General features: G+C 46.7%; 1 protein-coding gene across 1 annotated transcript; it reads left to right on the forward strand.

The window, feature by feature from the left end:
* The first annotated feature begins 86 nt into the window (after positions 1-86).
* LOC118581963 (beta-defensin 122-like) lies at positions 87-4,087 on the forward strand. The gene is made up of 2 exons (XM_036184353.1): positions 87-150; positions 3,939-4,087. Exons 1-2 carry the CDS (start codon positions 87-89, stop codon positions 4,085-4,087), a joined length of 213 nt encoding a protein of 70 aa, XP_036040246.1.
* Positions 4,088-12,687: the final 8,600 nt, after the last annotated feature.

The raw sequence follows: 12,687 nt of genomic DNA on the forward strand, positions 1-12,687 counted from the left end.
TGATTACAAGGAGCAGGGATCCAGAACCTTCTCCCACTGGCCTGTACTTTGACAGACACAGCCAACACCTCAGGATTCCTGAAGCCATGAAGACTGTGGTGTTCGCTATGGCTCTGCTGCTGCTGCTGCTGCTATCACAGGTCATTCCAGGTAACCTAGACCCCTTCAGAGGGTCAGAGTTGGACAGTGGGTCTGGCCAGGGCACTTAGGGCCTGGGTGGAATGCCGGATGGGTATGAGACATTGTCTGGGGCAGTGGGAAGAGCCTCAGATTAGAGGGTTAGAACTTGCTAGCCAACTTACTCCTCTGCATTTCAACTTCCTAATTTCTGATTTTGATTGACAGGTCAATACTGGGCACATGAAATTCTGGTGTGCCATGAAGGCAGCTTCTTCGTTTTCCGTAGTTCATCCGAGAGTTCCCAGGAACTAGCAGAAGTTGGGAGTTAGAGGTGCAGGGATTACAGATGAACTGGAAGCCAATTGCACAAGTCTCTTAGGATTTGTGATACAGTTCTGCCTTGAGAAATGGTTAGGTCTCCAGGCCTCTCCAATTCCCCTTTCTTCTCCCACAATAACAGCTGGCTTCAGGAGACAGGGGATACATCATTGCTCAGTTAAATATGATTTATTTTAGACTAATGGTTTTTTTTTTTTTTTTTTTTTTTTTTACTTTGTTTGTTTTTGATTTTTAAGACAAGGTTTCCTGTGTAACAGCCTTGGATATCCCAAGATTCACTTTGTAGATCAGGCTGACCTTGAACTCACAGAGATTAGACTAATGGTTCTAAGCCACGCGTTCAATCTGTTGCTGCCAACCTTTCTATTGCTGTACAAGCTCCTCTCCTCGGGCAGTGGGAGAGTCTTTGATCTGAGGTGTCCATCTTTCTGATAGAGCCCTACTTGTCTCCAGGAGCTTCCACAGTCTTGTGTGATAGGATGCTTCAGGCTTGCCTTCTAATTTCTGGACCAAAAAATTAGTTTCCAGGCAGGTTCCAAGAGTTGGATACTAATTTCTTTTTTCTTTCTTTCTTTCTTTCTTTCTTTCTTTCTTTCTTTCTTTCTTTCTTTCTTTCTTTCTTTCTTTTGTTTTCTCTTTCTTTCTTTTTGGTTTTTCGAGACAGGGTTTCTCTGTGTAGCTTTGCGACTTTCCGGGATCTCACTGTGTAGTCCAGGCTGGCCTCGAACTCACAAAGATCCGCCTGCCTCTGCCTCCCCAGTGCTGGGATTAAAGGCGTTCACCACCACTGCCCGGCTTGGATACTAATTTCTACTGGCTGCTCAATGTCTCTAAGTTTTTCAATGACCAGAAATGGGGAAAAAAATCTATTAAAAACAAACGCCCAGGAATTCTTACTGGTACTTCTGATTCAAATTCACAACCTACCTTTATTTCTCTTTCTTTTTGCAGTGGTGTTGATGGAACCCAGGATCTTGTGGATGAGAGGGGGGCACACTGCCACCGAGTCACAAACCTGGCCTGCTAGCAATGATAGGCTATACCTCACTTCCTTATTTCAGTGTCTCTTACCACAAACACCTCTATAGTAACATGTTCTCAGGCCACCGACAGTTTCTGCACGTGTTCTTAGTATACTCCCATCTTTGTATTGTGTTCATTCATCAGGACACATCAGTAGCCACTGAGTCTTTTTTGTTGTTGTTGTTGTTGTTGTTTTTTGCTTTTGTTTTCCGAGACAGGGTTTCTCTGTGTATCTTTGCACCTGTCCTGGAACTCGCTTTGTAGACCAGGCTGGCCTCGAACTCACAGAGATCCGCCTGCATCTGCCTCCCGAGTGCTGGGATTAAAGGTGTGCGCCACCACCGCCCAGCTGCCACTGAGTCTTTTATGTACTCATTTTATTTTTGTGTTTTTGTGGTTCATGCTAGGCAGGCACTCTGTCACTGAGCTCTGCTGGCCTGATTTTAACTTGTCATTTAGTTTGAGTTTCTGTAAGGCACCGGTCTGAAACTCTTTTCCCATTAGAGCCCATAGGAAAGCATATGGCAGCAGTGTTTGTCCAGCTTCAGATGTGAACAGTTCCTTGCTGTCCTTTGTCCTTGGAAGACATGAGTATCTTAAATACATGACACCAATCTTTACTCTGGCATAAAGCAGGATTATCAATAAGTTTCAGTCTAACCCTGCCCTGTGTGTGTGTGTGTGTGTGTGTGTGTGTGTGTGTGTGTGTGTAGCCTGACTGCCCAAAACATTTTTGTTTCCTTTCTGTGTAATGCCCAGTAATGTTGCTACAATCATCCCATTTGGTTCAGCCCTGTCAGGTGCACACTATGCCCTTTTGGTATGCATTTCAAGTATTTCTCTATTGGAGGAAATGTTATTGACCATAGTTTGATGTATTTGCTCTGTTTCCTTCTTTATTTTTCCCTAGTGCCTCCTAGTTGGGGTGTGTTGTATTTCTTATCAGCGGCTGGCACTACTATTGATTCTCCTTATTTTATGCTTTCTTTCCAGTGTCTCTGGTGGTCTAGTGGTTAGGATTCACTCTTCCTTTCCTTCTGTATTAAAATATTTTATAGTTTTTGAGAATTTCATGCACAAGTACTTTATATAATATCCACCTCTTTTCTCTGAGTTCCAACTCCACTGTGTCCCCGACACTCCATCTTGAATTTATGACCTCTTCATATATACGTATATATTCTACTGAATTCATTCATTCATACAGTGCTGCTCATATGTGTGTCTGTTTAGGGCTGACCATTTGAGGTACCTTATCAGGGAGCTCATCCCTGGAGAAAACCGATTCTCCCCCTCTGAGTAGCCATTGACTGCCTGTGGTTCTTCATCTAGGGGGTGGGGTCTGGTGAGATTCCCATCCACACTGTCACATCTACTGGTGTGGTCATACGGGTCTTGCTTATGCAGCCATATTGTTAGGTTTCGTGGGCGTAGCATCCCAGTCATGTCTAGAAGACAGTAGCAGCTGGTGTCCTGGCCCTCTGTCTCCACTGTCTTTCCACTTCTCTTCTGTACTACCCCCCTTCGGCAACAACCCAAGGTAGGTTGTATTGTAGATATAGTAATTGGGTCAGACTCCCCATGGCTGTTAATTCTCTGCATTTTGACCAGTTGTGGGTCTTTTCTCCTTCATTTAAATATCCTTTCCACTTTGCCTTTCTCTTAAGCCATTAGCTTTCACTATTGGCTAATGTGTCCCTTCAAACTCAGGTTTTTTTTCCTTGTAAAGTAACTCAAACTGCTCAATCTTTGCTGAAGTCCTGTCATTTCATAGCTGGATTTATTTGATACTGGTGGTAATTTTTATACAAATTAATTAATAATTAGTTTTATTTTGCATTTTACTTTTATTTCTTTTGAAGCAGGGTCTCATGTAGCTGAAGCTGGTCTCGAACTCACTGTGTGTTGCTGAAGATACCCTTGCCCTCCTGATTCCTTCTGCCCCTAACTTTTGAGCGCTGAGATTACAGCTGTGGCCATCATGCGCAGTCTATGCTATGCTAGGGATGGAACCCAGGGCTTCAAACATGCTAGGCAAGGACCAACTGAGCTACACGCACCCTCTACACTACCAATAACCACAACTCTCTGAGACATCTACATCTCCTTGTAGAAAAGAGGGAACAGATTCTTAAGAAGGAAGTCACCAGCTCAGGGACTACCAGGTGGCTTGGGACACAGATTTCAAACCCAGGGGTATAGATTCCAATGTTCATTTTGTTAGCCTCATAACTCACTGTGCCATTAACCCTTGTAACCTACTGCATTTCCAAGAGGGAACATTTATGAAGGCTGAGATTTGATGAAGTGTCCACAGAGGAGGTGAGGTGATATGACCTCCCTAAACCTCTAGAGGTGACCGTTCCTTCCATGGCACCTCTTTTATTGACCGGCCTTCTGGTCTCTACCTGGAACCTCGTGACTGACACAGGCATCCTTGTTTTTGCTCTGATTAGGGAACCCTGAAAAGTGCTGGAAATCTCAGGGTATCTGCCGCGACCAATGCATCAAGAACGAAAAGTTCTACATCTTTTGCTGGAAGGGCAAAATGTGCTGTGTGAAGCCCAAGAATGTACCACAGCTGTCACAGCACTCTGAAGACTGAGGAGACAAAATGAAGGTGGACCCACCCAGATTCTGACCTTGGCTGTCCCCTGAGCTTCATTAAAGCAACATGGGCTGACTTTTGGGTTCTCCTCTTTGTATACGTAGCCAAATGTCAGCAGAAGGCATGTGGTCAAAAGGTGCATTTGTGCATTTAGTTCACCTTCCTTAGGAGTTCCACATCTGTGAGGCTAACTAATTGCATGGCAAAAATATTCAGAACAAATTTCATTGTTTACTGGTGCAGGCTGCCTTTTCTAGTTGTTTCTAAACAATATATTCAAGAACTATACACATGGCATTTACACTGTGTTAGTAATTATAAGTAATCTAGGCATGATGTAAGTATAGTTATTCCTGTGGTCTGTGATTCTGCAATCCCTGGAAATGCCAAAATATGTGTACCCCCAAGTCTCTCATATACACTCTTACACTGTTTGTGTGTAACCTGTGCATACCCCCTCAGGTGCTTTATTTCTAACATATATTATTAGGGTACATTGATTGTGCAAGATAGTAGCTTTATTGTGACATTTTCATCTGGCATACAATATGTTTTGACCGTGTTCACCCCCATTACTTTCTCACACTTTCCCCACGAAAGAATTCTGTCTGCCTTTCACCCTCTCCAGGATTTTATTTTTCTTCAATGATTGCTATTTTCTCTTTTTTGGGAGGGTGGGATGGGGTGATGGGGAGTGGCTTGAGACAGGATTTCTCTGTGTAACAGTCCTAGCTGTCCTGGGACTCACTTTGTAGACTGGGCTGGCCTTGAACTCACAGAGATCCACCTGCCTTCGCCTCCTGAGTGCTGAGAGCAAAGGCGTGCGCCGCCACTACTCAGCTGATTGCCATTTTTAATATAGAATGGGAAGGTGTCTGCAAGCTATTTATCTGACAGAGGATTAGTATCCAGGACATATAAAGAACTCAAAAAGAACAAAAATGACCAATAATTACATGAAAAAAATGACCAGCGTCTTTAGGCATCAGGGAAGTGTGAACCCAAAGCCCTCATGTACTAGGTCATTTCTATCCTCCTTGTCATGCCTGATGGGATGGAAACATACACAAATAGTGTATTAACAACTGTACACACAGCCGGGGCAGCTGGGTCTACCACATATTAGGGGCAGTGCGAGCTTTTCATCTCACCTACTCTTTAACATGTCCTAATGGTCAAGAAAAGCATGTGAACTTAGGCTGTGCAGTGTGATGACAGACATCCGTGTTGCAAAAGGGTTAGTTAACACACCCATCCAACACAGTGCTGGAACTTTTCCTTGTTGCTGTGACCAAGTGCTTGACAAGAAGCAACTTAAGGGAGGAAGGGCTTAAGGGAGGAAGACATGGTGACTGGGGAGTGAAGCAGCTGGTCAAAAGCATCTGTAGTCCGCAAGCAGTGTGAGGTGAGTTCTGATAGTCACTGCTGCTCCCCACACCAGCGGCTTCATTTTTAGTCTGGAACCCCAACCCACGAACTGATGCCACTCACACAGGGTGGGCCTTTCTTCCTCAGTGAAGACTCCCTGGAAACTCCCTTAGAGACGCATCCTTATTTCTCCTTAATGCCTATGTTTTCTTAATCCAGTGAAGTTGGCAGTCAAAGTTAACCATTGCAAGTGTACTCCTTATCAACTGGACATCCAAACACTCAGCTTTTAGCCATTATTCCATCTCTGGTCATCAAAGACTCAAGGCCATGTCATAAAGCAAAACGTATTTAGTTTATCCACAAGAGTCATTAAAATCTGAATCCAAGTGTGCTTGCCAAGCCTGACAACCTGAGTTTGGTCCCCAGGACCCACACAGTAGGAAGTGAGAAGCAACTTCCCATGGTTGACCTCTGATTTCCATGATCGAATTTAGCACAGGTGTGCACGTAAACAACCAACCAACCAACCAACCAACCAACAAATAAATAAATGTCGATTGACTTTGGGGCAAACTTTCCATCCTGTCCTGCTCCATATCCCCTTACCATTCAGCTGGGGGTGCTTCTCCACACTGTCTTACTGTGAAATCCTGACCACTTTTGCTGTTTTTTGCTGATCTCTCCACTGGCAGTTAGCTGGTCTGACCTTAGTGATAACATAGCTCACTAGCAACAACAGTGTCATGGCCACATCCAGCCACAAGAGGACCAAAGTGCAATCCTGCACCAGGCTTAGGAACCCAGAATTACCACAACAAAACCCCTGAGAATGGCTGAAAGCCCAGCTCTTATGCCTGTACTCAGGAGAGAACTTTGGAGGCAATTGACCTCTAGTTGGTATTTATTTAACAATCATTCCTTGAGTATTTTTCCAAGGTTATGGAGCTTGTTTTGCTGCAGGTAATGGTGTGTACTCAGCACTTGGGAGGTAGAGGTGGGGGAGAATCAGGAATCTGAGGCCAACTGGGCCTCAAAAACAACCAGACAAACTAAACAACTAGTTTTAGGACAGGAAACCTTAAGTTTTAGCTTCTCCTCCCCAACATCTTTGTCCTTGGCCCATAGGCAATGGGATATGAGTTGGTTGTCACTCCTCTATTTTTCCTATTGAGTTTCCAGTGGCCTGGGCAGTTTTTATGGGGAGAAGTCAGAAAAGTCCACCCCTGGAGCAGGGAAAGCATTGTCTGCCTCAGGAGAGCAGTGGCTGATTCTGGGAGGTGAAGACAAAGGAAGTACTGAGGGTCGGAGAAGCCTCTGGAAAGGCGGAGGCTGGAGTGGAGATGAGAAGCGGAGGACAGATGCCAGAGGAGCAAGGAGCTCCAGGAAGTGATAAACTCCAGAACAGGCTCAGATAAAACGCCAGCATCCTTCTCTCCCATCTTCCACTGGGCCTCAACAGTTACTCTGTGTCTCCTCCAGAAACAAAAGAGGGGGATGGCCTTGAACTCAATTCTGGGTAAAGCAACTGAGCCTTAGACTTTCAAAGCTTTGAAATGTCCAAACTTAACTTGAAGATGTGCAGTTAGGAGTCGGTGTCTCTGACACTGGGTCTTAACTATGCTGGTAAGAACTAAGCCAGCGGTACACTAGGGAAGGAGAGGGTCCAACAGCAGATATATGGTGAGCTCTGACTGTTAATGGCAGTGGCAGTTAGCCTTCAGGGCACTGGCTGTCCTGGAATTTGCTATGTAGACCAGGTTGGTCTTGAACTCACAAAGACCCACCTGCCTCCGCCTCCTGAGTGCTGAGATTATAGAGTCTTTAGCACCTTCTATAGTGGGAGATGATTGTCCTTCCCACAAACACACAAAGGACAGAGTGACTCCCAGACAGAAAGGGCCTCAGCAGCTGAGTTTGAAGAGGAGCCCATGGCTGCTGAGCGAACAGTGCTACCAACTTTGCCTGCGTCTGGAGTTTCCCTTTGCCAGAGCCAGGTGGGAAGGAGATGCCTTGGATTGGACATACCAACAGGCACTGACTCTTGGGGTACTGTTACTCTTGGGGTACTTTCAGGCTAATGCTTTCTAAAATGTCATATCTTGGCCACATGTCTCATTGTGTCATCTAGTCCTAGCCAAAGGTGACTTTTTTCCTTTTTTTTTTTGCCACGCTGGGTATGAAACTCAGGACCCTTGGCATACCAGGCACTGTGCACTTCAGCCCCAGATGACAGCTTTTCTCACCAATGACAAGGTGCTCTTGTCTTTAGACCAAAATTGGTGTCTTTTTAAACTTTTTTTTTATTTGTTCTTTGTGTCTTCCATATCATGCATCTCAACCCCCTTCATTTCCCCACACCTTCTCATCTGCCCTCTGCCTTTGCAACCGCCCACACCAAAGTAAAATAAAATTTAAGAGAAAAAGAGAAAAAAGACAATTAAAAAAAGGAAAAATCTCATCATGGAAGCTGTGGTGTATCACAGTGAGTTACGCAGTAAACTCTTTTGTACATATATCTTCACTTGCAAGTGTTCACTGCAGAGTCATTGGTCTGGTTTGAGGCCCCTGGTTTCTGTTCCCTCAGTGGGACAACTCTTGGATATCCTGTTGTTGCCCTGTGTTGTGAAGATCCTGAAGCTTTGGGTCTGCAGGACCGGCTCCTTCACGTGGGGATCTTCTAGCAGATAACCGATGGGGTGGATATTGAGGGGGGCCAACTCATAACCCCGGTTCTGGTCCTGGGTAGTTGCAGGGTCGATCAGCCCGCTAGCTCTCCCCTGTCCTCACCACCAGGGTGAGCTCTCCAGCATTGCCCCAGCTAGTTCACCCCTTGCCACAATGAGCAAGGGGAGGAGCAAGTTCTCCTGCTTTCACACACTCAGGGTCAGCTCTCCCACATCCGGGTCACCAGGGCCAGCTCTACTGTGTTGCCCAGGCAAGGGGCAGGGGCCACTCTCCTGAGTGTTGCAGCCGATGAGGGGCAGAGACAGCTCTCCTGCTCTTAAGACCTCAAGGCCAGCTCTCCAACCTCTATAGGCAGTGAGGGACGGGGTTGGGGGACAGGGACGGGGGTATCTTTCCCCTGCCACACCACCATACGGCAGATGAGAGGTGAGGACAGATCTGCAATGCTCACATTCTCAGAGCTGGTTCACCAGGATCCCTGTCAATAGGGTGAGGTCTGCTGTGCTGCCCAGGCGAGATGCTGCAGCTGGTAAGGGGGGAGGGTCAGCTCCCTAGACCACCACAGATGGTAGGGGCAAGGGCATCTTTCCCTTGCCCTCTCCATCAAGTGGCAGATGAGGGGGGTGTGGCCAGGTATCCTACTCTCTTTTTTTTTTTTTGGAGCTGAGGACCGAACCCAGAGCCTGGAGCCTTGTGCTTGCTAGGCAAGTGCTCTGCCACTGAGCCAAATGCCCAACCCTCAGGGTCAGCTCACCCGTGCCTCTGCCGACAGGGTCAGCTCCACTGTGCAATGGGCGAGGGGAGGAGGGCATCTCCCCCTCACCCATGCCACCACATGGCATACGAGAGGGGTACGGCCTGCTCTCAAGATTGGTGTGTATTAGTAAGACTATTAACATGTGTTTACTGTGTTTAAAGAAATAGTGTGTGGAAGTGACATGCTAAGAGTTTAACATAGGGGCTGAAGATGCTGCGGGGTATTAGGGGCACTGGCTGCGCTTGCAGACATCCTGGATTCCAATCCCAGCACTCACAATGCAGCTCACAACCCTCTGTAACTCCAGTTCCAGGGGATCAGATGCCCTCTTCTGACCTCTTCTGGAGCCAGACAAGCACACAGTGCCCTTATATACATATAAGCAAAACACTTACACACATAAAGTAAACATAAGTAGATCTTCACAAGACTTTACCGTAGTACTTAACCTGTTCTTAAGTACTGCTCCTTGTCTTGCGTGCCCACTGTCTTCATTAGGGAGATCTAGGCACAAGGAAGCCATTTCAGGTGGCTGTCCTCTCAGGCATGTCCACCTGATTAGGATCCTCAAGGAGGAATTGCCTGCTTCAGGTTGGCCTGTGGACTGTGGATGCGTCCGTGGGGGATGCTCTTGATTGATGTGGATGGCATGGTCTGGTAATGACCCAGACCAACAAGAGGAAGGGAGAAGGATGACTGTTTGCTGTTTGCTTTGTGGGCCTTTCCTCTCTCCACCAAGTTCATTTTCCCATCGCTGCTACCGATTCCTTTGCTGACATTGGAACCAGCTTCTTCAGGCCTCCAGCATGGACTGAGGACTAGTGACTCTCCAGGAACCTTTGGTACCAGTGGTCACCCAACCTCTTGGACCTAGCAACCCCTGGCTTCTCACCCTCTCTGTGGCAGGACAAGTGCTGTTGAAGTCTTTCCACCGTATTTTGTAACCCAGTAGAATAAATCCACATCTAAAAGACAAACTTATTTGTCTTTCTTTTGGGTTTCTGGAGGACCCCAGTTAATACATGGAGGCTGGGCCTGACTGGGATGAGAGAGGAGATGGGTTTGGCATGTGGACAGCAGTGTGCTTTGGTGAGACTTCCCAGGGAACAGCAATCCTGAACCCTCTTACAACCATCCAGTGAGCAGCCAGAGGGCCTTAGCCACACCCCGATCCTGAGAAGCAGAGAGGCAAAGACCAAAGTTGCTGCATCCTAACAGGCTTGGGTTTGGAAACCGACTAGTGCCAGCAAGGGAGTGGAGAAAGGACAGACACACAGACAAGTACAGAAACACTAGGGGCAGGCGGGCCTTGTGCACTTGGATGGAGTGGCATCGGCTACCTCACCAACCTGGAATCTCAACAGGTTTATTACATGTAGCACAGGGGGAAAGGTTGGCTAGTCTTGCTGGGAGGTCTTTGTGGGTGGGCAGTCTCCGAATGTAGACTTCCAGGAGGAAGCTGCAGTTACCAGACTTTACACACACTGGCCAATTTTGAAAACACTTCTGCTTGGACCAGAGAAAGGCTTGGCCTCTCTAAGTTTCTGCAGGCCCGAGGTCTTGGTCCTTAATGTGGCCATGCCCATGTCAAACAGTGAATGTGTGTTCACTCAGGACTTCATTCCATCTTTACATATTCACCCAAGGCATTCTTGACTCCATACACAAGGTTGGGACCCTCATTCCTAGACACAGGAGGTCTTGGAAGGATCAATTTGAGAGCAGAATGACATGAATCCAGTAATAATGGACAATGAACATCTCACCAGGTTAAAGTAAATAAAATCCTAATTTATTTTTAAAATCATAAAAAATAAATTCCTGAGATCTGAGGTGATGTGGTACCCTTATTATTTTGAAGACTTACAGAAAAAAGGCCCTGGGTTCGATCCTCAGCTTAAAAAAAAAGAAAAGAAAAGAAAAGAAAAAAGGACTAGAAATGTAGCTTTGTTGGTAGAACACGTGTGTAGCATGTACCAGCCCCTGGCTTCAACCCTCAACACCACACACACACAAATCTGCAGATGAAATACTTCACTCTGGCATTTGTGTCTCTTATGGAGATGTGCTGATGTGGAGCGTTGGCTCGGATCCCGCCCTCTCCATGATACTCTGGCCATGCTTTCTGAAACCTTGGCCATCCATGTTGCCTCCCTCTGGACCACAGGCCCCACAGGACCTTGGTCAGATGGAGTGTGAATGCACAGAGGAGAAGGGTCTTCATCAAAGACTTGGGTGGTATGTGTGGGTTCCCATTTCTTTGACCTTGTTGTTGGCTGAACTGCTTTAGTGAGAGGAGCCCATGAGATCAGGTTGAAGGCCTATGCAGGCCCATTTGTGGGACCTTGATAACCAGTGTCTCCTCTTCTCCTCCATGTGGGATTCATAGTTGCCCAGATTGGAAGGGTGGAGGCTGGGGAGGCCTGCAGAGCTGGCCAGGCCAGGCTGTTCCTGTGTGGGAGACTTTTAAAGCTGGACACTACAGTTTGTCCTCATCCTCTCTCCCACAGACACCACACAGCAACCGCTATCAAGTTGGCCCTCTGGCCAAAGCTCACCTCCCCCGTCATCACCCCAGGTCCTGCCTCCACTGGCAGCCCCAGCTCTCCACATCTCCTTCAGCCACTCCCCCTAGCTTTGTCCCACATCTCCAGCTCAGTAGGAGAATTCCCAAGCCACTGTCACGTTCCAGAGTCACGGGGTGTAGGGGGGACTGAGAGAGTGGACACCATGTTTGAAGGTCTGAGAACAGTGGGTGTTTGCAAACTCCTACTCAGGCACCCACCACACTGGCAGCATGAACGCACACACCCACATCCAATACATATGTAACACATGGGCTACAGGTACAATTTGAGCACACACACTTATGTGCACACACAGAAGACATAATTTAAAAATAAAAAGAACACAGCAAACCAGGAGGCAGACCTCCCTATCTCCAAATCTAGTGAACTGCTTGGTCCTCGGAAGGGCTCGGTCTGCCTTCCCACATGACCACTCTCATAGCATCACCCAATGCAAGATATTGATTTTCTATAGTCATTTACTCAGTGGAGTAATAGTTATTATTTATTGAGCCTGCAAATGTTTATTAAATATTATTCTGTATATAAAGCTAGGTTCTAAATATCTCTAGTTCTCCTCAGTGTCGGTTCCTTTAATGAGTCGGACCTTGACTTTGAACAAGCTTTCATTGCACAGAATAAAGGAAAATATTCCCAGCATATCCTGGAGCTGGCTTTGGTGGGAATGGGTTCTGGCCAGTGGACTAAAAATAGCGTGTGCCACTTCTTTCAGAGAAATAGTATCACACTTCATCCCACTCCCAGCCACACCCACGAGGTAGGAACCGGAGCTGCTCCTGGGTCAGCAGGTGAAAGTGTCTGAGAAGATGTAGAGGGACCCAAGCTCCCTGCTGACTGGGAAACTGCTGCCGTTAACTAGACACAGAAATGGACAAAGAACACAATCAATGTCTGTGTTTGGGAATCATTGTTTGGGAGCAACGCCTATTAAAACAGCTGAATGAATATCTTACTATGAAGATGAAGTCCTGTGCTAGGGTTATAAACCATAATAGTCTGTTTTCTAGTCTCTAGTACAGAATATCAAAGGCTGGAAAACGAATTTGGGGAAATTCCTTCATTAGGCAGGCTCATCTGAACCACCTCACATAGGGCCTCGTGGTGGGTGCATCCCAGTGGTGGAGATCACATGGCAAAGCAGGAATCCAGAGATGACCAGAGCTCAATCTCATTCTTATTACAACAATCCACTTTCT

This window comes from Onychomys torridus, chromosome 4, assembly GCF_903995425.1.
Source record: "Onychomys torridus chromosome 4, mOncTor1.1, whole genome shotgun sequence".
NCBI classification, from domain to species: domain Eukaryota; kingdom Metazoa; phylum Chordata; class Mammalia; order Rodentia; family Cricetidae; genus Onychomys; species Onychomys torridus.